The sequence below is a fragment of the Anabas testudineus genome, chromosome 21, assembly GCF_900324465.2.
Source record: "Anabas testudineus chromosome 21, fAnaTes1.2, whole genome shotgun sequence".
NCBI classification, from domain to species: domain Eukaryota; kingdom Metazoa; phylum Chordata; class Actinopteri; order Anabantiformes; family Anabantidae; genus Anabas; species Anabas testudineus.
The window spans coordinates 3,937,207-3,952,682 of record NC_046629.1 but is presented as its reverse complement, the minus strand read 5'-3'; the positions used below and the strand labels follow the sequence as shown (position 1 = coordinate 3,952,682).

At 41.1% G+C, this 15,476-nt stretch overlaps 1 protein-coding gene across 2 annotated transcripts in view; it reads right to left on the bottom strand.

The window, feature by feature from the left end:
• Positions 1–15,476, bottom strand: part of LOC113172954 (diacylglycerol kinase beta) — a 69,988-nt gene that overhangs the window by 31,858 nt on the left and 22,654 nt on the right. For both annotated transcript variants that reach the window (XM_026376071.1, XM_026376070.1), the window contains 12 exons: positions 15,024–15,098; positions 14,492–14,611; positions 14,199–14,316; positions 13,559–13,647; positions 12,666–12,782; positions 11,766–11,864; positions 10,931–11,041; positions 10,757–10,830; positions 9,439–9,513; positions 6,882–6,967; positions 6,341–6,430; positions 3,344–3,504 (listed from right to left, as the gene is read on the bottom strand). In XM_026376071.1, the coding sequence (XP_026231856.1) occupies positions 3,344–3,504; positions 6,341–6,430; positions 6,882–6,967; positions 9,439–9,513; positions 10,757–10,830; positions 10,931–11,041; positions 11,766–11,864; positions 12,666–12,782; positions 13,559–13,647; positions 14,199–14,316; positions 14,492–14,611; positions 15,024–15,098 (1,215 nt within the window). The remainder of the gene's footprint in view (positions 1–3,343; positions 3,505–6,340; positions 6,431–6,881; positions 6,968–9,438; positions 9,514–10,756; positions 10,831–10,930; positions 11,042–11,765; positions 11,865–12,665; positions 12,783–13,558; positions 13,648–14,198; positions 14,317–14,491; positions 14,612–15,023; positions 15,099–15,476) is intronic.

Below are 15,476 nucleotides of genomic sequence, written 5' to 3'. Positions count from 1 at the left end.
CTGCAGGTCAAGTGAAGGCACTTCAGGAATACCAATACCGACCTGCGTGTCTACACAGATGCTAAATCCACCGACATGATTTGTGAACGAAAGGGGTTTATGAACTCAACTGGAACACTTTTCAAAGTCTTCAGCATTATTTTAAAATGTGCCACTGATTTAACATTGAATCAAGTCAGGAAATATCTGTGTTGTAACCGACGGAGCTGTGTGAAGCTGAAACAGGAGGCAGATTTCTTTTTATTTCTGCTGATATTGCCAGCCCCCACATTAAACCCACTGCTCAGTGCACCTTCAAGCAGCCAGTTGCTCCTGCCAATAGCACAATGGGCAAAACTACTAAATCCTGATCTTCTCTAATGGCATTACAAACAACTTTAGGTTTGTTTAATGCTATTTCCAAACACATAATTTCTTGCACTTACAATATGCGTAGAGAATAATGTCTTTTTGTTCCTATGGGTCAATATAAGTTAATCTAATCTAGAGCATATGAAAGAGAACTCACATAATATACCCTCTGATTTACAGCTCTGAGTGCCTTGAGAGCCAACCACATGCTCCACACCATGTCATCCACAATTAAGTCAGTGAGATAAAGGACAGATGACTGTGGAAGCTTTCAGATTCGGCCTTGCCAGCCTCCCGTCTCCATAGTAACCAAACCCTGAGTAGCAAGGTCTGTGATGGGATGGCAGGAAACGCGAACCCTGTATGGTTAGTAAACCAGATTTGAAGGTTACTAATGGCTACATCATTGGTGTGAGTCAGAGATCGGTTTGCTCAGGTGTCGTGTGCACCGAGATACTCGGCCATCTGTCGCCATGGCTCCTGGAGGCACAGCGATCTGTTGCTTTGTTTATTTGGATGGGAGTGTTGTCAGAACCCCAGAGAAACAGTCGCAATTTAACACAAATGATCACAGATTAAAATGTATATCAGAGGTTAAAGCTACTGTTACGCTGTGAACAAATCCCAAGAAACCTGACGCATCCATCTGTCCGTGTGTTACAACTTCCCTCCCCTGCCTCGTTTATTCATTCCTAATAATGTTAATCTTTTAAAATGGGGCAGAATATATAGTCTCAAGTTGCTTTGGACTATTTTCAGCCACAGATTAATGTGAATTTGGAGCGACAGTGAGTTTTTACGGTTGCAGGAAGGTGTTTGTGAGACTGACTCAAAATAAATGAGTGTGTGTGTTCGGTACCTCTACGGCACCGAGCTCACTAAACTGCAGCTTTTAGTCTTTTCACAGGATTTGTTTACATTTGTGATTCAGTACATGTCTGATGAACATCAGTTCATGTTTTCTGGACAAACAGAACCGCTGCTGACAGCTCGTCCAATTCTTTGTATAGTCACACGTTACACAAAGCAGATCTGACTTAGATGTAGACGCCTGTGGAGAAATACTAATGTGTCCATGCAGCCAGGGTTGTGCTAAACTTTCATCCTCCGTGTTTGAAGAAGCTATGGAGGCTTGTAGGTTTAGGATGTGGTGGAGGAAGTGCAGCAGTAACAACAGTGCAATCCGTCATTTTCAGAAAGACCATTAGTCACAAGTCGATTCAGTCGATTCATGAAGAGCAAACTGGGAAGCTAAACTCTGAAGCACTTAATTTACTTATCAGTGATTTGTGAGTGGGAAACGTGAATGTTTGTGTCGCTTATTTTGGTAACTGAGGGTTAATAATGTTGTTTTATATTAGACTAGATCCTAGTTCATGACTTCAACATAATTACTGCCCTAAAATTTAAACGTATTACTTTAAATAAACAGCAGTATGTAACAGAGAATGTGATGATCGGTCACATCGTGTTGCATGTTACTGGATGGGAGTGTCATATTGAAAGGCGTGTATTCAGTGGCCACTACAGTTACCTGTATACTTTTTGTTTTGTTTGTAAAATATTTCTTTTATCTCAACATCATATATCTGTTTAGCTCTGTTCCCCTTCTCCAGATGACTGTGTCTGATTATATAATGGTGATGCACAAATGAATAGATAATAATAATAATAATACAGAAATCCTCATTAACTGAAGACAGCTCATCAAATAGACTGGTTTGTTTATGCTTCACTGCTGAGTGCTGTGTTGAGACACGGACTCATGCAATATGCAAATATCAGTGGTTGTGTAACACCACTGTGCTTCATCCTGATCCTGCCAAAACTCGCCTTCTAACTACCTGTGCACATATGTCATCCTCACACTTGTTTATTTTTATTCGTACAGTATGTACTGTATATCTAATGAGGTGACGGCTAATGTTATCAAGAATACAAAAAAAAAGAAAAACAAGCAGATGGCTCCTACTTTAGCTTTTATGGTGATGATTCAGCTCAAAGTTTGGCACAATAGAAACCGAGTCTGGTTTCCATTACTATACTCAAATACACTGTACACTGTGCTGTGCTGCTAATTACACATTAGGTATAATGGTGCTTACATCCTGTGCTGAGCAGCTCTGCCCGTGAAAAGGTAGGGTGCAAGCTATTTATAGGAGGCCTGCAATGACGCAAGCCGATGACAGTGGAATTCATTTAAATAAATATGAATGGCTGTGGTGCAGAGGTTGGTGGTTAAACTGTACCATGGCACAGGGGTGGAGAGGTTTGGAAGCTGCGTGAATCCCTTCATGTCTGCCTCACTGCAAAATAGGAAAACACGCGAGCAACGTGTCGCTGAGTTGCAGAGGAGACACGCACAGTTTGCAAACGCGGAAGCTAAATCAGCGCAGTGATAACTTGTTTGTCGCCTCTGTCCCTGAGCCTTTACATTAGTGTCTCCATCAGGACAAGATAAAATGGTTGCTAAGCAACTGGAAGCTGGCAGCGCGCTTCTTTCCTCCAATTAAAACAAGAAATCTGCCCAAGAGGGAGCAGGAAGTCACTGATGAACCTACTAATTGCTTATGTCCACATGGACCAGATAATCTTTGTCATCATGTTGTTTATGTCTCATTTAGAGGGCAGATTTACTTTAACCTGATGCACTTTAATATCAACTACATTTACATTTCTAATAATCTAATGTGATACTGAATGTGTTATGTAGGATATTTAACTTTTTAAAGAGAGGGTTTCTAACCATTTTTAACATGCAAATGTCAACTATGTTCTGTATGAACCTCTGTGCAACAATTAACTGCTCGACAAAACATTAAGTTGTGTCTTTTTAATAATTAATTAATGATTTTATCATTGGGTTATTTCATTTATTTGTTTTGTTTTTAAGAGAATCTAGTAAAGAAGTGCAAAACATGCTGTCGATTCCTTTCTTTTGAATACTTTCACTCAGTTTCACACAGGAAACACACTTTGTAATTTTCCTTACCACTCCGATAGAGAAGTAATTGTTGACGATGCTGTAGGGGACAGGATCTCCCTTCTCCTCCTTGTCATCGGGGACGATGTCTATGTTCCAGCGGTCAAGCACCACCTCCGTGCTGTGTTCAATGTCCCGAAGAAACTTCAGCAAGCTGCCCCCCTCGTAACCTGCCGAGAAAAGTCAGAGAGGAAGCTACAGCGGTTAGAAAGGAATACACAGTGCTCTCATGCACAAAGCCAGCCCCACAGAGAAGCTGTTTTCCCAGTTTGTTGGTGAAGTCACAACCTGAGTGACTTGCACAGTCCCATCCAACACCTTCTATAAAAGAAATGGACTTCACTGATTCTTTGTGGCTGAACAGGAGAAAGTCGCTGCGTTCAAGTTCCTCAATCATTTGGAAAGCCTTCAGAGACGATTGAGCGGCTGAATAAGGTGCATTATTTTAGAACAAGACTTGAAAAATCACATTCAGATCTACAACATGTCCGGTTACTTTGACCAAAAGTATGCAAGTAAAGGGAAGATTAACCTCTCCTGCTGAAAGGTGATCAGACCAGTTCTTTAATCATTCATGTGCTATTATACAGTACATTTATTCCAGAATATAATATCCTACAATGTTGTATTGCAGAATATTTTAAAGTTTAAGATGTTAAGAAATTAATTAAATAATTTAATAATATTTATTTTATTAAATAAAAGGTTTTAAATAAAACTCACTACATAAAATAATAAAAACAGTAATGTTAAATATATTGGGTTATATCTAAACCAGTACATTTAACTGGTGCATTATTTAGATTGAAATATGAAACACAATGGCTCTGATTAGGCTGCTAGTTCATAGAGGCCCCTCTCTCCACCTTCAAACCCAGAACACAGCCCAGGCGTGACGAGGCCCTGGGGAGTCACGGCTCCGCAGCTGATGACCTGCTTTAGCAGCCAGGCATCTTAACAGCAATCAGAGGCCGACGTATGTTCCAGGGGTGTCCCAGGTTTCATCAGCCCCATCACAATGAGACGATCATGTGTGAAACATGAGCATGTTTGCATAAATGAATTTCCTGACATGCTTATATGTCGAAAAGAAACAGTTTCGTTATATAAAAAATCCCCGACCACAGTGGAGACACTGAACGCAGGTTGTAGTTTCAGTAGGGCTGAAACATGCTGCTCATATATCTTCTCAATTTTCAATGTGGATTCATAAAGAGTCTGTAGCCACGCTGTAGCCTCAGGCTGATGGGAACCTCATTCGGTTAGCAGATATTTGATGTGTACTGGATATGTTGAAAATCCTGATCCTGACCTGATCATGGCACCGGCTGAAAGGGAGGAGATCCAATTTATCCTGCAGGGAACATGACTGTGTGCGCTGGATGTGTTATGTTGACAATCCCCCCGTTGTTGATCATTTCACTCAAAATCACAAATGGGAATCTGAGTCGAGGGATCATGAACACGTTCGTGCTTTACCTCACGTGGAAAGTGACAAGCTTCATAAAGCTGAGGAGAATCCTCATCTGTGGATGAACACGTGTACGAAACGTCACCGCTATCCATCCAGTAACTGTTGAGTTTCTAACCAGTAGTAGAACCTGTATGCTGCCTGTAATACAGAATGGCTCGTAGCAGATCAGCCTCACACACTGTCCTCTGTCTTCCAAGGTAAATATTCATCAGGCTAAGAAGCTGCAGCTCTGGCGTCAGTGTTTATTTCTGGGAAAGATGATCTATTCAACAAAAATCCTAAATCCCCTCAAGACTTGGCAGTTTATTGACAAAATGTCATTCATAACCCCCGTTAAGTGCTCTGCTGGTTCTCGGAGCAGCAACAATCAAGCAGTCATAAGCAGCCATTCTAATTACTGTAGCAAGTCAATGGCTGGCTGAGGATTTACAGCACAAGTGCTTTGCATATTAACAGTTTTTAATTTGACATGTAAGAGCTCCCACTGTCCGTTCCCCGTCTTTCATTTCCCCAAATCCTTCACACACACACACACACACACACACACACACATTCACACACACACACACACACACACACACACACACACACACACACACACACACACACACACACACACACACACAGTCCTATTCTTCTGATTCCCACCCTGAAACTCCTTCTCTAAGCAGTAAACTGAATCTTAACAGTTTTTACACTGCTTCAGTCGATCCACTACCCATTTCAAGCCGGTTCTGTCTCTACTGAACCAAACTGAACTTATTTCCTCTGAAATACTGGATAGAAATGGAAGTTGTTCATCCTCGCGACTCAGAGTTGCCCAGTCCTTTGTCATTTTTTCATTTCAGCCCCTTAACATCAACATTTCCACTTATAAAATTCCTTAAGTAGCTTTAAAGTGGGAGAAATCGTCTTATTCCACTCGGCCTGACAGGATCATATTTTATATCAACTTTTAGAACTGGAGATGTGTTTTCCCAAATCTTCAGGCTGACACCTTTGGTGTCCTTGTAAACTTTGGAAGCTCTAAAATTGAAAATAGAGTTCAGTATATTTGAACAAAGTCCGGCTGCACATCATAAGTAAGTTATTCAGGATGTTGGTGTTGTATTCACAGCTCGTTCCCAAATGGTCAAAACATCAGTGGCCTCGTTTATGAAATGAATTTGTGAAATTAATCTCAGTCCTCTGGTGAACTACGTCAAATGACTATAACACACACAGATTTCCTTATAAAGTGTGAATAGTTTGTGCTTTATGTAGAGTGGATTGTTGTTACCACTGCCAGTAAACAGATGGAGCTCACACACTTAAATGATTTATGAGACGGGATGGGATGAGCAGGGATTGCATATTCATGAGCTGTTTACAGTAACCATCTATGGATTATCATGAAGTGAATTATAAATGTGGCTCCAGGTATTTCAGATTGAAGTTTCATAAACGCAAACACAGGAATTTATTTAGTGTGAAGGATCAAACAAAACACACACACACACACACACTTCATGATGATGAAGCGAGTGACTCACCTCCTCCCCAGCGTAAGCAGCGTGCCAGGTCGTTGCCTGTGCCCAGAGGGAGGATGGCCACTGGAGGGTGCCTGGCAAAGCTGGCTTTATCTGCAAGACAAACAGCTCAACCTTAGATCCAGTCGGGAGAAAAGACCTTGAAACAGTTTTTCACTCAGTGGGTGAAATAGAGGAAATTTCTAATTTCACTACAACTTGAGTTCATTTGTACTCAGTTTGGAAACAAGGCGACATCATCACAGGTCATATTTTAATTTTAGCCAGATTGTTTTAACCACTTAGTCATTAACCACTTGATGTGGTTGGTGATCACCCCTGATTGCACAGAGAACTGTGTGGGACCATGATTACAACAATTACAGTAGGTTAAAGTTGGTCTGGAAGCAAATGGTCACGATAGATGTTATTTATCTGACAAAATACTTTCAGCTGTGCGAAATCAGGGTTATAAAACAAAAAAAGATCTAAGTTGGAATAACCTGTGTGTGTAAAGAATTGTGTGTAATAGTGCACTAAGAATCCTATCGTGACTGTTGTGTACCTATACAGTCGAGGATCCAGCCCACCGTACCATCACCTCCACAAGCAAGCACCCGGAAATCAGGGACATCGTGGAAAAAGTTGAGCCTAAGAGAACAGAACAGTATTTCTTTAATGCACAAAATGTATTCTTTACAGTTATAAATAAACCGATATATCCACTGGTTGCATTTCATGATGCTTTAAACAGAGTTTAATCAATGTGTGCCCTCTCCAGCTGTGATCACTCCACTCCTTTCCCTAAAAGCCATCGTCGCAGAGTGTGTGCCCTTCAAAGGGACCTTTAATGTGTGTCGGGACAAAGGTGTCGACAGAAGCTTTCATCTTTCTCCGTCACGAGACAGCTGCGTATAGGGCACCGACCCCTTTCACACCGACCACCTGGTCCTGCACAGTAAAGGCCCCACGAACAGTGTCACAATGAGGAGCATATAGCTCACGAAGACACTGCAGTAGATTATTTCCTCTGAACAATGGTCTTATAGGCTAAACACTTACTGTGAACTATCATATTTCAAAGTTAAAGGCATGAACTACATGTATAGTGTCCTCTTTTTTGTTTTGACTGATGTACTAGGAAGATTCACCGCAGCTTTGTATCAAGACAGGTTTGCAAAATTAACAGAAGCACAAGCTTAGAACAAGCACAACTGACTTCTTCTACTCAGAAACAGAAATTTGACTGCTTACCAGTGAAATGCCACGTTACTGCCACCATCTGTTTGGTTTCTACTAAGCTCCTCTACCCCCCTACACCACGCTCAGATTTGCACCAGAGGTCATTGTGTTAAAGCTTTGTTTTAAGGGGAGAAAATGTCAGTTCAGTCATTATTTATCTCTTTTTTCGTCATTTTGTGTCTTTTACCTGAACTCTTCATATATGTAACTAGAAATATGTCACATCACACAGAGGCTCCAGCCTGTTGACGCTGATATCTGCTTGGCCAGTGTTCAGTAGGTCCATTTAACAAATCCATGCGTGCTGAACACTATATACATAATATACACCCTGCTCCTTTTTATTTCTTGTATTGTCGGTGGTCTGGTTTGGGTCAGATGACACAGAAGCCATGATGCTCGCTGAGGCGACATTTTCACGACATGGAGCCTGTGTATCGCATCCAACTGAAGCCGTTCTGTGCCAGAATAAATTTTTAATTAAGCCGCCTAATCCTGACTGTTTGTGGCTATGCTTTATGTACGACAGCTTAGGAGAAACAGTGCATCACCAAAGAGCCAAATGGAAGTTCACATTAATGGAAGAGCTGAAACAATGTCTGTAATGACTGAAAGTGCAGCGAGCTAATTGCGTTCCCTAAACAAATTACTCAGCGTAAGCTGCCTCGCACCTCAAAGCCTGCAGAGCCTGTTGCTAGGGAGCCCATGGTAACAGCTGTGTGGAGTTCAACTGAGAGCAGGTTAACCCTCGACGTTACAAGAGACTTTCATTCAGCACTGTGTGTTAATTTGCATGCATGTGTTTATATTCACTTGAGCATACTGTAGAGGCTCTCACCCCCTCTCAGGAACAGTCGCACAACTCTCCCACTGCTCAGCAATAACAGTATTACATCACCTCATTAAAGACATGACAAGGACACGTTTTAGTAGAATAATAAACCATAAGCACTAAAAATGATGGTGATGAGCACGAGATGAACTTTGTGATTAATAATTACATAATTACTGTCCCACATTACAACACTGATATCTTCTAGAGGTCAATATCACATCAGGGTAACACTGAAGCTGCATGTATCATGTACACTATTCTCCCCTAAGACTTGAGTGCGTCACTGGGTCGCCTTTTCTACAATGGGCTCTCGGGGGCAGCAGCTCTGCTTGTCGTGACTGAGAGAGTGAGACGGGAACAGACAAGGGAGGAGAGAGAGAGAGGTTCACATGAATGGAAGAGAAAGGACGATGGAGGGAGCGCTTCACCTTCAAGGTAAAGCATTGACACCTCTTGTGCTGTGTAGGGCATTTTTCTTCCATAAATGGAGAGAAGGCACAACAGCATTCATTTCAAAGTACAAGCAGTGCTCAGCTCAGTGTGTGTGTGTGTGTGTGTGTGTGTGTGTGTGTGCAGAGGTCAAACGTCCAGTACAGCAGTAATGCAGTGTTCCCATTCCGCTTCACTGACCTCCACAGCAGGTTAGTTTGACATGAAGGAAATAGGTGGTCTGACAGCACAGCTCCCTGACTGAACAATAACTAACTGTATTTCCACTTTATATTCACGATGTTCGTTTGACTCTGAAATACAAACTCCTCCTGCAGCTTTAATTCACTGTAAAATACATTACTAGCATACCTGCAACTGTTTTCTAATAATAAAAGGTTTATTTCTTCACACTGGGCTCTGAATGTACTCACTCAACTCAATAAAAGCAGCTGAAGTTTGCAGCTTTTATTTTTGATGCTGCTCCATATTTATAGTAAAAGATTTCTACACTTGAGACGTTTCTTCTCATTTTACATCATATTTCTCAAAAACTAGAGTAGAATCCTGTCCAACAGCTATTTACATTGCAAACCGTGCTCTGGGGCAGACTTACCCTACCATTGGCCCCCCTTGATCCAAGGTGTACACCTGCCTGGGGTTCAGTAGGTACCTGAACTTCCTCAGCACCCTGCAAAGAAAGAGAAGGATGCACTGAGTCTGCACCTATGGGATACAGTGACCAGCAGACATAATAGAAGATAAACAGTGTAAAGGGGAGAGTGTTTGTTTACACGCTGCTAATGTGAGACTAGTCAGGGTATCTCTCCAGACTAGAACATATTTATATAATTATGTCAGTAGATATGTCACAGATATGTAGATATGTACAGAAAAATGTACATGAGGGATGTATCTTACACAGACAGGAGTTCAAACAATGTCGTATTATCACTGAGCGTCTTATGAAATTGAAAGAAACACAGAAATAGCAACACAATCGCCTCTGGTTTCCTGTTCAGAATATGTTGTTTGTTCTTGTGATGTCTAATAATAGAGAATAATTTCCTTTCTAATGGTAATAAAAAGTGCGTTGCCACGGTAACGTGTCAGGCTGAAGCAGAGCAACAGGCTATGATTGGTCTGTGCTGGGAGGTAAGTGGGGAGCAAACGCAACAATGGAGACTTTTATTTACAGCTTGTTCAGTGGCCTTCATCTTCAAATTACAGCGTTCAGAGCGACGGCAGGGATGTGTGGAAACTATTGTGCCCTCTGTGACAGAAATCAGTATCCTAACGTGGGCTGTTATTTCCAGCTAATGGCCCCAAAGACGTCTAATAATAGGATCACTTGATAATACTACAGTATATCTGTGCATTGAATGGGATGCATTTACACGCAGGCAGCATATTGTGTGTGAGCCTGGAGTGAGGAGGCAGGTGGGGAGAGAACAACAGTGAGTTACTGATTCATGCACCAGGCTCTTCCAAAATCATCACAAATGAACAAATCAGTCCGTGAATGCTTAATCTGGACAATTATAGTCAGAATTTAAATTAAATAGAAAATAAAAGAGAAAATTAAAAGAGAAAATTGAATTTTGACAGAATGACTCATATTGTGTTATACAACAGTAATCAAATGTTTAAAAAAGGGAAACTGAGCATAAGGCTTAATTAAAACAGAAAATAAATGATTGTAATGCTATTATTTTTTAATTACTATAATAAATGAAAATCATTTTCAATCAGTTTTTAATGGGTTTTAACCAAAATTCAGCTAATAACAGAATTCCTGTATTTAATTAAATAAATAAGTAGAGAGTGAAGTTCTTTAAAAGTTTAAAAGTAATTTATTTAAATTAATTCATTTATTATTTTAATTACTTGAGCTCAGCAGACCACCTGGTCTCAGCAGGTTGATGGTAACTTACCGCTCCCCCTGCCTCCCTCCACTCTTGGGATTGACGAGGACCAGCAGCGGGTGAGTACCTGGAAGTGGACTGATCTGAACACGACAGAGCAAAAAACAGACTCAGACATCTGCAGACCACTTTTGTTTGGTCACTTCAACAACCTGAAAGAAGGAACGCTGCTGGATGACGGACCTGCAGTGCTTGTCCATCTCCAGGGGAGAATTTGAAGGTCTGACTGGTGTCGTTGGGACTGGTGCTGGGCGGCGACTCGCCCTCACCACGCTTCACCACAGAATGACGATCCTGTCCAAAAAGGAAGAATGAAGGACTGGTGCACTCAGAGGTCTTATTGTCTTTACAAAGACAGAACTGAACACAGGAGCACACAAGTAGAAAACATCACGATGAATAGAAAACGACCTGCACGTTAATCTACAGGCACTTTTCTTTTTAAGATGCAAAAACTTTACGAATGTCTGAAATGTCCACTGTGAATATAGAAACATTAATCAACTTGCTGATGTATTTGTGAAGACAAGGACAACTGCTGACCCCGTCATCCACCTATTCATCCACCTATTCATCCACCTATTCTCCTTTTATCCGTGCATTCGTCTCCTCAATCGTTCCCAAACATCCCCCTCATTCAACTGGTGACGTGATGGTGGGATGGAGTATCTTCTCTAATCTTTATAGCTCCCTAAATACCTGGAATGCTTCCACATGGAGCTTCACAGGCACCATTAAAGCTGTTAGAGTGTAAAATGAACTGGCTGCATATCCATAAATACCTACTTTGCAAATACAAATGTATTAATTGGTGCTAAACACAATGAGGCCTGACAACAATAGTAACGATGTATTAATTAATGCATGTGCAAATCTGTTTACTGGTGAAAACTGCCACAACATAGCTTAGTTTTTCACATTATAAACACCTCTTGCTGCCATAGGATGCAAATCTCTCTCTTAGTTATGTGCTTGTGTGTAAGCTCGTCCACAGACAGCAGGAGAAAAGTATTCTCACCAGGACAACAGGGCAGATGTACGACGGCAAGAGAGTGTGGTCCTTCAAGGCTCCTCCATCACACTCTGGCTTCACATTAGACGCGCACTTATTATGGAGCTGCAGAGCAGAGGAGAGGCAGAAACATAAGAACTGTGGGCGTAATCCATCTGGGACGCTGAGTGCCTCAAATGTTACCAGTACGAAAACCTAGAAATGCTGAGGTCGTTTGAGGACACGCCGAATGTTTGACAGCGAACATGATATCAGTGTAAAAGTTGTTGTTTTGCAGGCAGTTTGAAGTGCTGAGATAAGAACAGGTGTTGGATGAAGTGCAATGTTTTGACAGGATTTACAGTTGAGAAAACTGCAAATCAGTGCTGACATCTAGTGGATTGAATAAGCAGCACAGGTCGAGTGCTAAATAATTAAGATGGTGGCCATACAGTAGTTATTAGTACACAGAGAGGGGGTTCTATCATGGAAAAGGTCATTTAGTCGTTAGTATAACATGATACAACACAGCAGCACATTAAACTGCATCATTGAATGAAAGCTGTTTCCAGAAAAGAGGATTTATTGTTAAAAGTGTTTAACTAGGTGTCCCTATTAAACTCTTGTGATTATACTGTATTTCGTGTATTACTAATCCAAATATGAAAGGTAACTAGTAACTACTGTCATCAAATAAAATTAACGAAGTAAAAGTACAAAATCTGCCTCTGAAATGTAGCATGAATTTATAAAGTAGCAGAAAAAGGAAAGACTCGTAGCTGTAATAGTAGTACAAATGTATAAAAATTGTACTTTGGCTGTGTTTGACTACATTACCCTTCATAAATACTTCATAAACAGAGTACTAAGAGTAGTGCTGCCTACAGATTAGGAGTTAATCAGTGTTTACATAAGACTGTGACTCACATTGATCTGACACCACACGCAGTGCAGGCCCGTTAATCCCTGGTAACACTTGATGCTTCTGTGGCAGCGGTCGCACTTGGTGGGAGAGTTACCCTCCATCCACACATGCTGCATAGCCTGCAGAGCAAGAGCGAGAAGAACATTCACGCTTATCAAAGTATGATTTAGCATTTGGAGTTACAAAATCTGCATCTTAGATAGTTATTTGTTCTGTGTTCTGATAGTTTTGACAGAATGAATAATGCATCTCATGTAAAACGAAACAAAGGCAACTACGATGATTAAAACGCTGTTTATCTAGAGAGAAATCATATTATAATGGGGCTGAAAAGAACAACAGTAACAGCTGCTACACTCATTTTCCTCTTGTCCACCTTCAACAGAATTAAAAAATGTTTTTGGTATTGATGCATTTGGGCTGTGAGAACCTGTCATTACCACTAACAGCAACCTTCACTGCTGATTCATTCGTGTTCATTTGACAGAAAAAGGCTTGAAATAGCATTTTTTGTGATTATATTGCTTAAAGGAATCATTTCTAATATTAATGGTCAAAAACAAACAAACCAAAGCAAAAAAAAAACAACTAAACATTGCACTCGATCTCTGACGTTACCCAGTACTGAATAAAAGCACAAAGCTCTGCAGACCATAATCAGCACATGACCTGAGACCTGAGACAGAGAAATCACTCTCAACCCCCTAATCGTGTCACTGCTAAAATAAAGAGGGGCGCTAACCCGATAAGAAACCCTGTATGACCTCGCAGAGCATCCCATGACCCTCGCTGCTCTATTAAACAGATTCAGTGGGAATCTGCTCCATGATCTCGTCTCAGCACCAGCTCATGTCGCCAGCACTCTTTTTTGTCACATGTGGTGTTTTGCACTTACATTGGTGTGTCTACGGGACTTGGCGTAGGTGCTGATGCAGGCGGCGATGTCTTTGGACACACAGCGCTCGTGCACCGTGTACTTGCATACTGTTGGAAAAACAAAAGAGCTCAGTGTGTTTCATGTTTCACGCTCTTTAAAAAGGTTCACATACTCCACTTTGGTTTTATTTTACACGATCTTAAATGTCTTATCAAACTGTTTCGCTGTTAAGTGACTGCACCTAAAACCACAGTTTGCAGAATTTAATAAAAAGTTAGGTTTAAGTTAAATGAGAGTTTGTTTGAGACCATAAGTGAGTTCTTGCATTCAGCAGTGACAAGACACAACAGCCTTGAGAGCTGCCCCCTGGCTGATTTCAATCAATAATGAAATTACACATAATGGCACTGTTAATGTTTTTTTAATGATGACTGTGAGGACCTTTAATTGAAAAACAGCATTGACTCGGAGGCACTCAGGCACAACAAACAACATACATTTGAGTCAGACGCAGGGAGTAAAGGGAAAAACAGTTAAAGACGAAGGGGAAGACAAAGAGATAATGACGGAAACAGAGAGAAGACGGAGTCAGAGGAGGAGAATAATCGATACGAGGTGATGTAAACAGGCAGAGAAAGCCTTTAAAAAAGAGACTCACAGGAGCAGCAGAGGCCCTGCTTGCGAACTCCGAGCAGCATGGTGTGGCAGTAGTTACAGTAGGCTGGCTTGTTGAAGTGCTTCAGACGCCAAACATGCTGCCCGTCCTCCTGCACGTTCTAGGAAAAGAAAGCAAATGATGTCTTGGATGCTTCTTTTCTATTCTACTCTGATGCTTTTTTATTTTTCCGAACCCAGTTTCTAAACACATGAAACCATATTTTAAAAGGGGATTTACATTACATGAAACATGTAAACATACATTTTCCATCACACAGACACACTGATGCGTACCGTATCCATGCCCAGCAGGACCAGTAAAGGGATGGTGGTGAGGCCTCCTCTGATCCACTCCTCCAGTGTGACTGTGCCGTCTCGGTCATAGTCGATCTCTTCCATCATCTCCTTCAGTATCTGAAGTGACAGAGTTGTTTCCATTATTATAGAAGACATTGTGTGGGCTAAACGGTACGTATGTATATTCTAATCAAACTAAAGTCAAAGGTACCACCTGTGGCACAACATGTGTTTTGCTCTGTATAATTGGGAAATGAGGGAAACAATGCTCCAAACAAACAGATATTACTACAGGGACTTGAGGGAAATGAGCTTTTAGCTATATCTGGTGCAACAGACGCGCCGTGCATTGTTCCTGGTAAATAAATAGAACCACTTGCACAGTTTGTAATTCGCTCTTATACAATATTTATTGGTGGATTCAATAATATTCTAGGATTTGTGGACACAAATAAAGCAAGGCAATAAAATAATTCATAAGATTTCTGTGTGTCACCCTGTCACCATGACCTGAGGAGTGTTTGCTCACCGGCCTCAGTTCTGTTGAATCCCACTCCAAATACTCTGCAACGTGCACCATCTGATTGATGATACGATCTAGCTCCTAAAAAATAAAACAAAAATAAGACACAAGCTTTCATATATATGTATGTGTATACATAGAGTTCACACATTTCTCTCGTGCGACCTTGTAATAAACGAATCACCTCTCAAACAATGTGAAACTCTCCATCGTTTGATGTAAACCATGTGCTTTTAATCAACGTAAATGTGAAGTTCAACCTTCATTAAGCTCTGTTTGTAGCTACTGCACAATATGTCATTTCTTGAAGCCATACCTGTGTTTCTGTCTGAGATCACTTGAGCAGATGGCTAATATTAAACTGAACAGAGCCACTACAAACCATCTCATGTCAACACAACTGCTGCCTCTGAGCGTTCGAGTTTCTATTCCTGGAGCTGCTGTGTTTAAAGGGCAAAG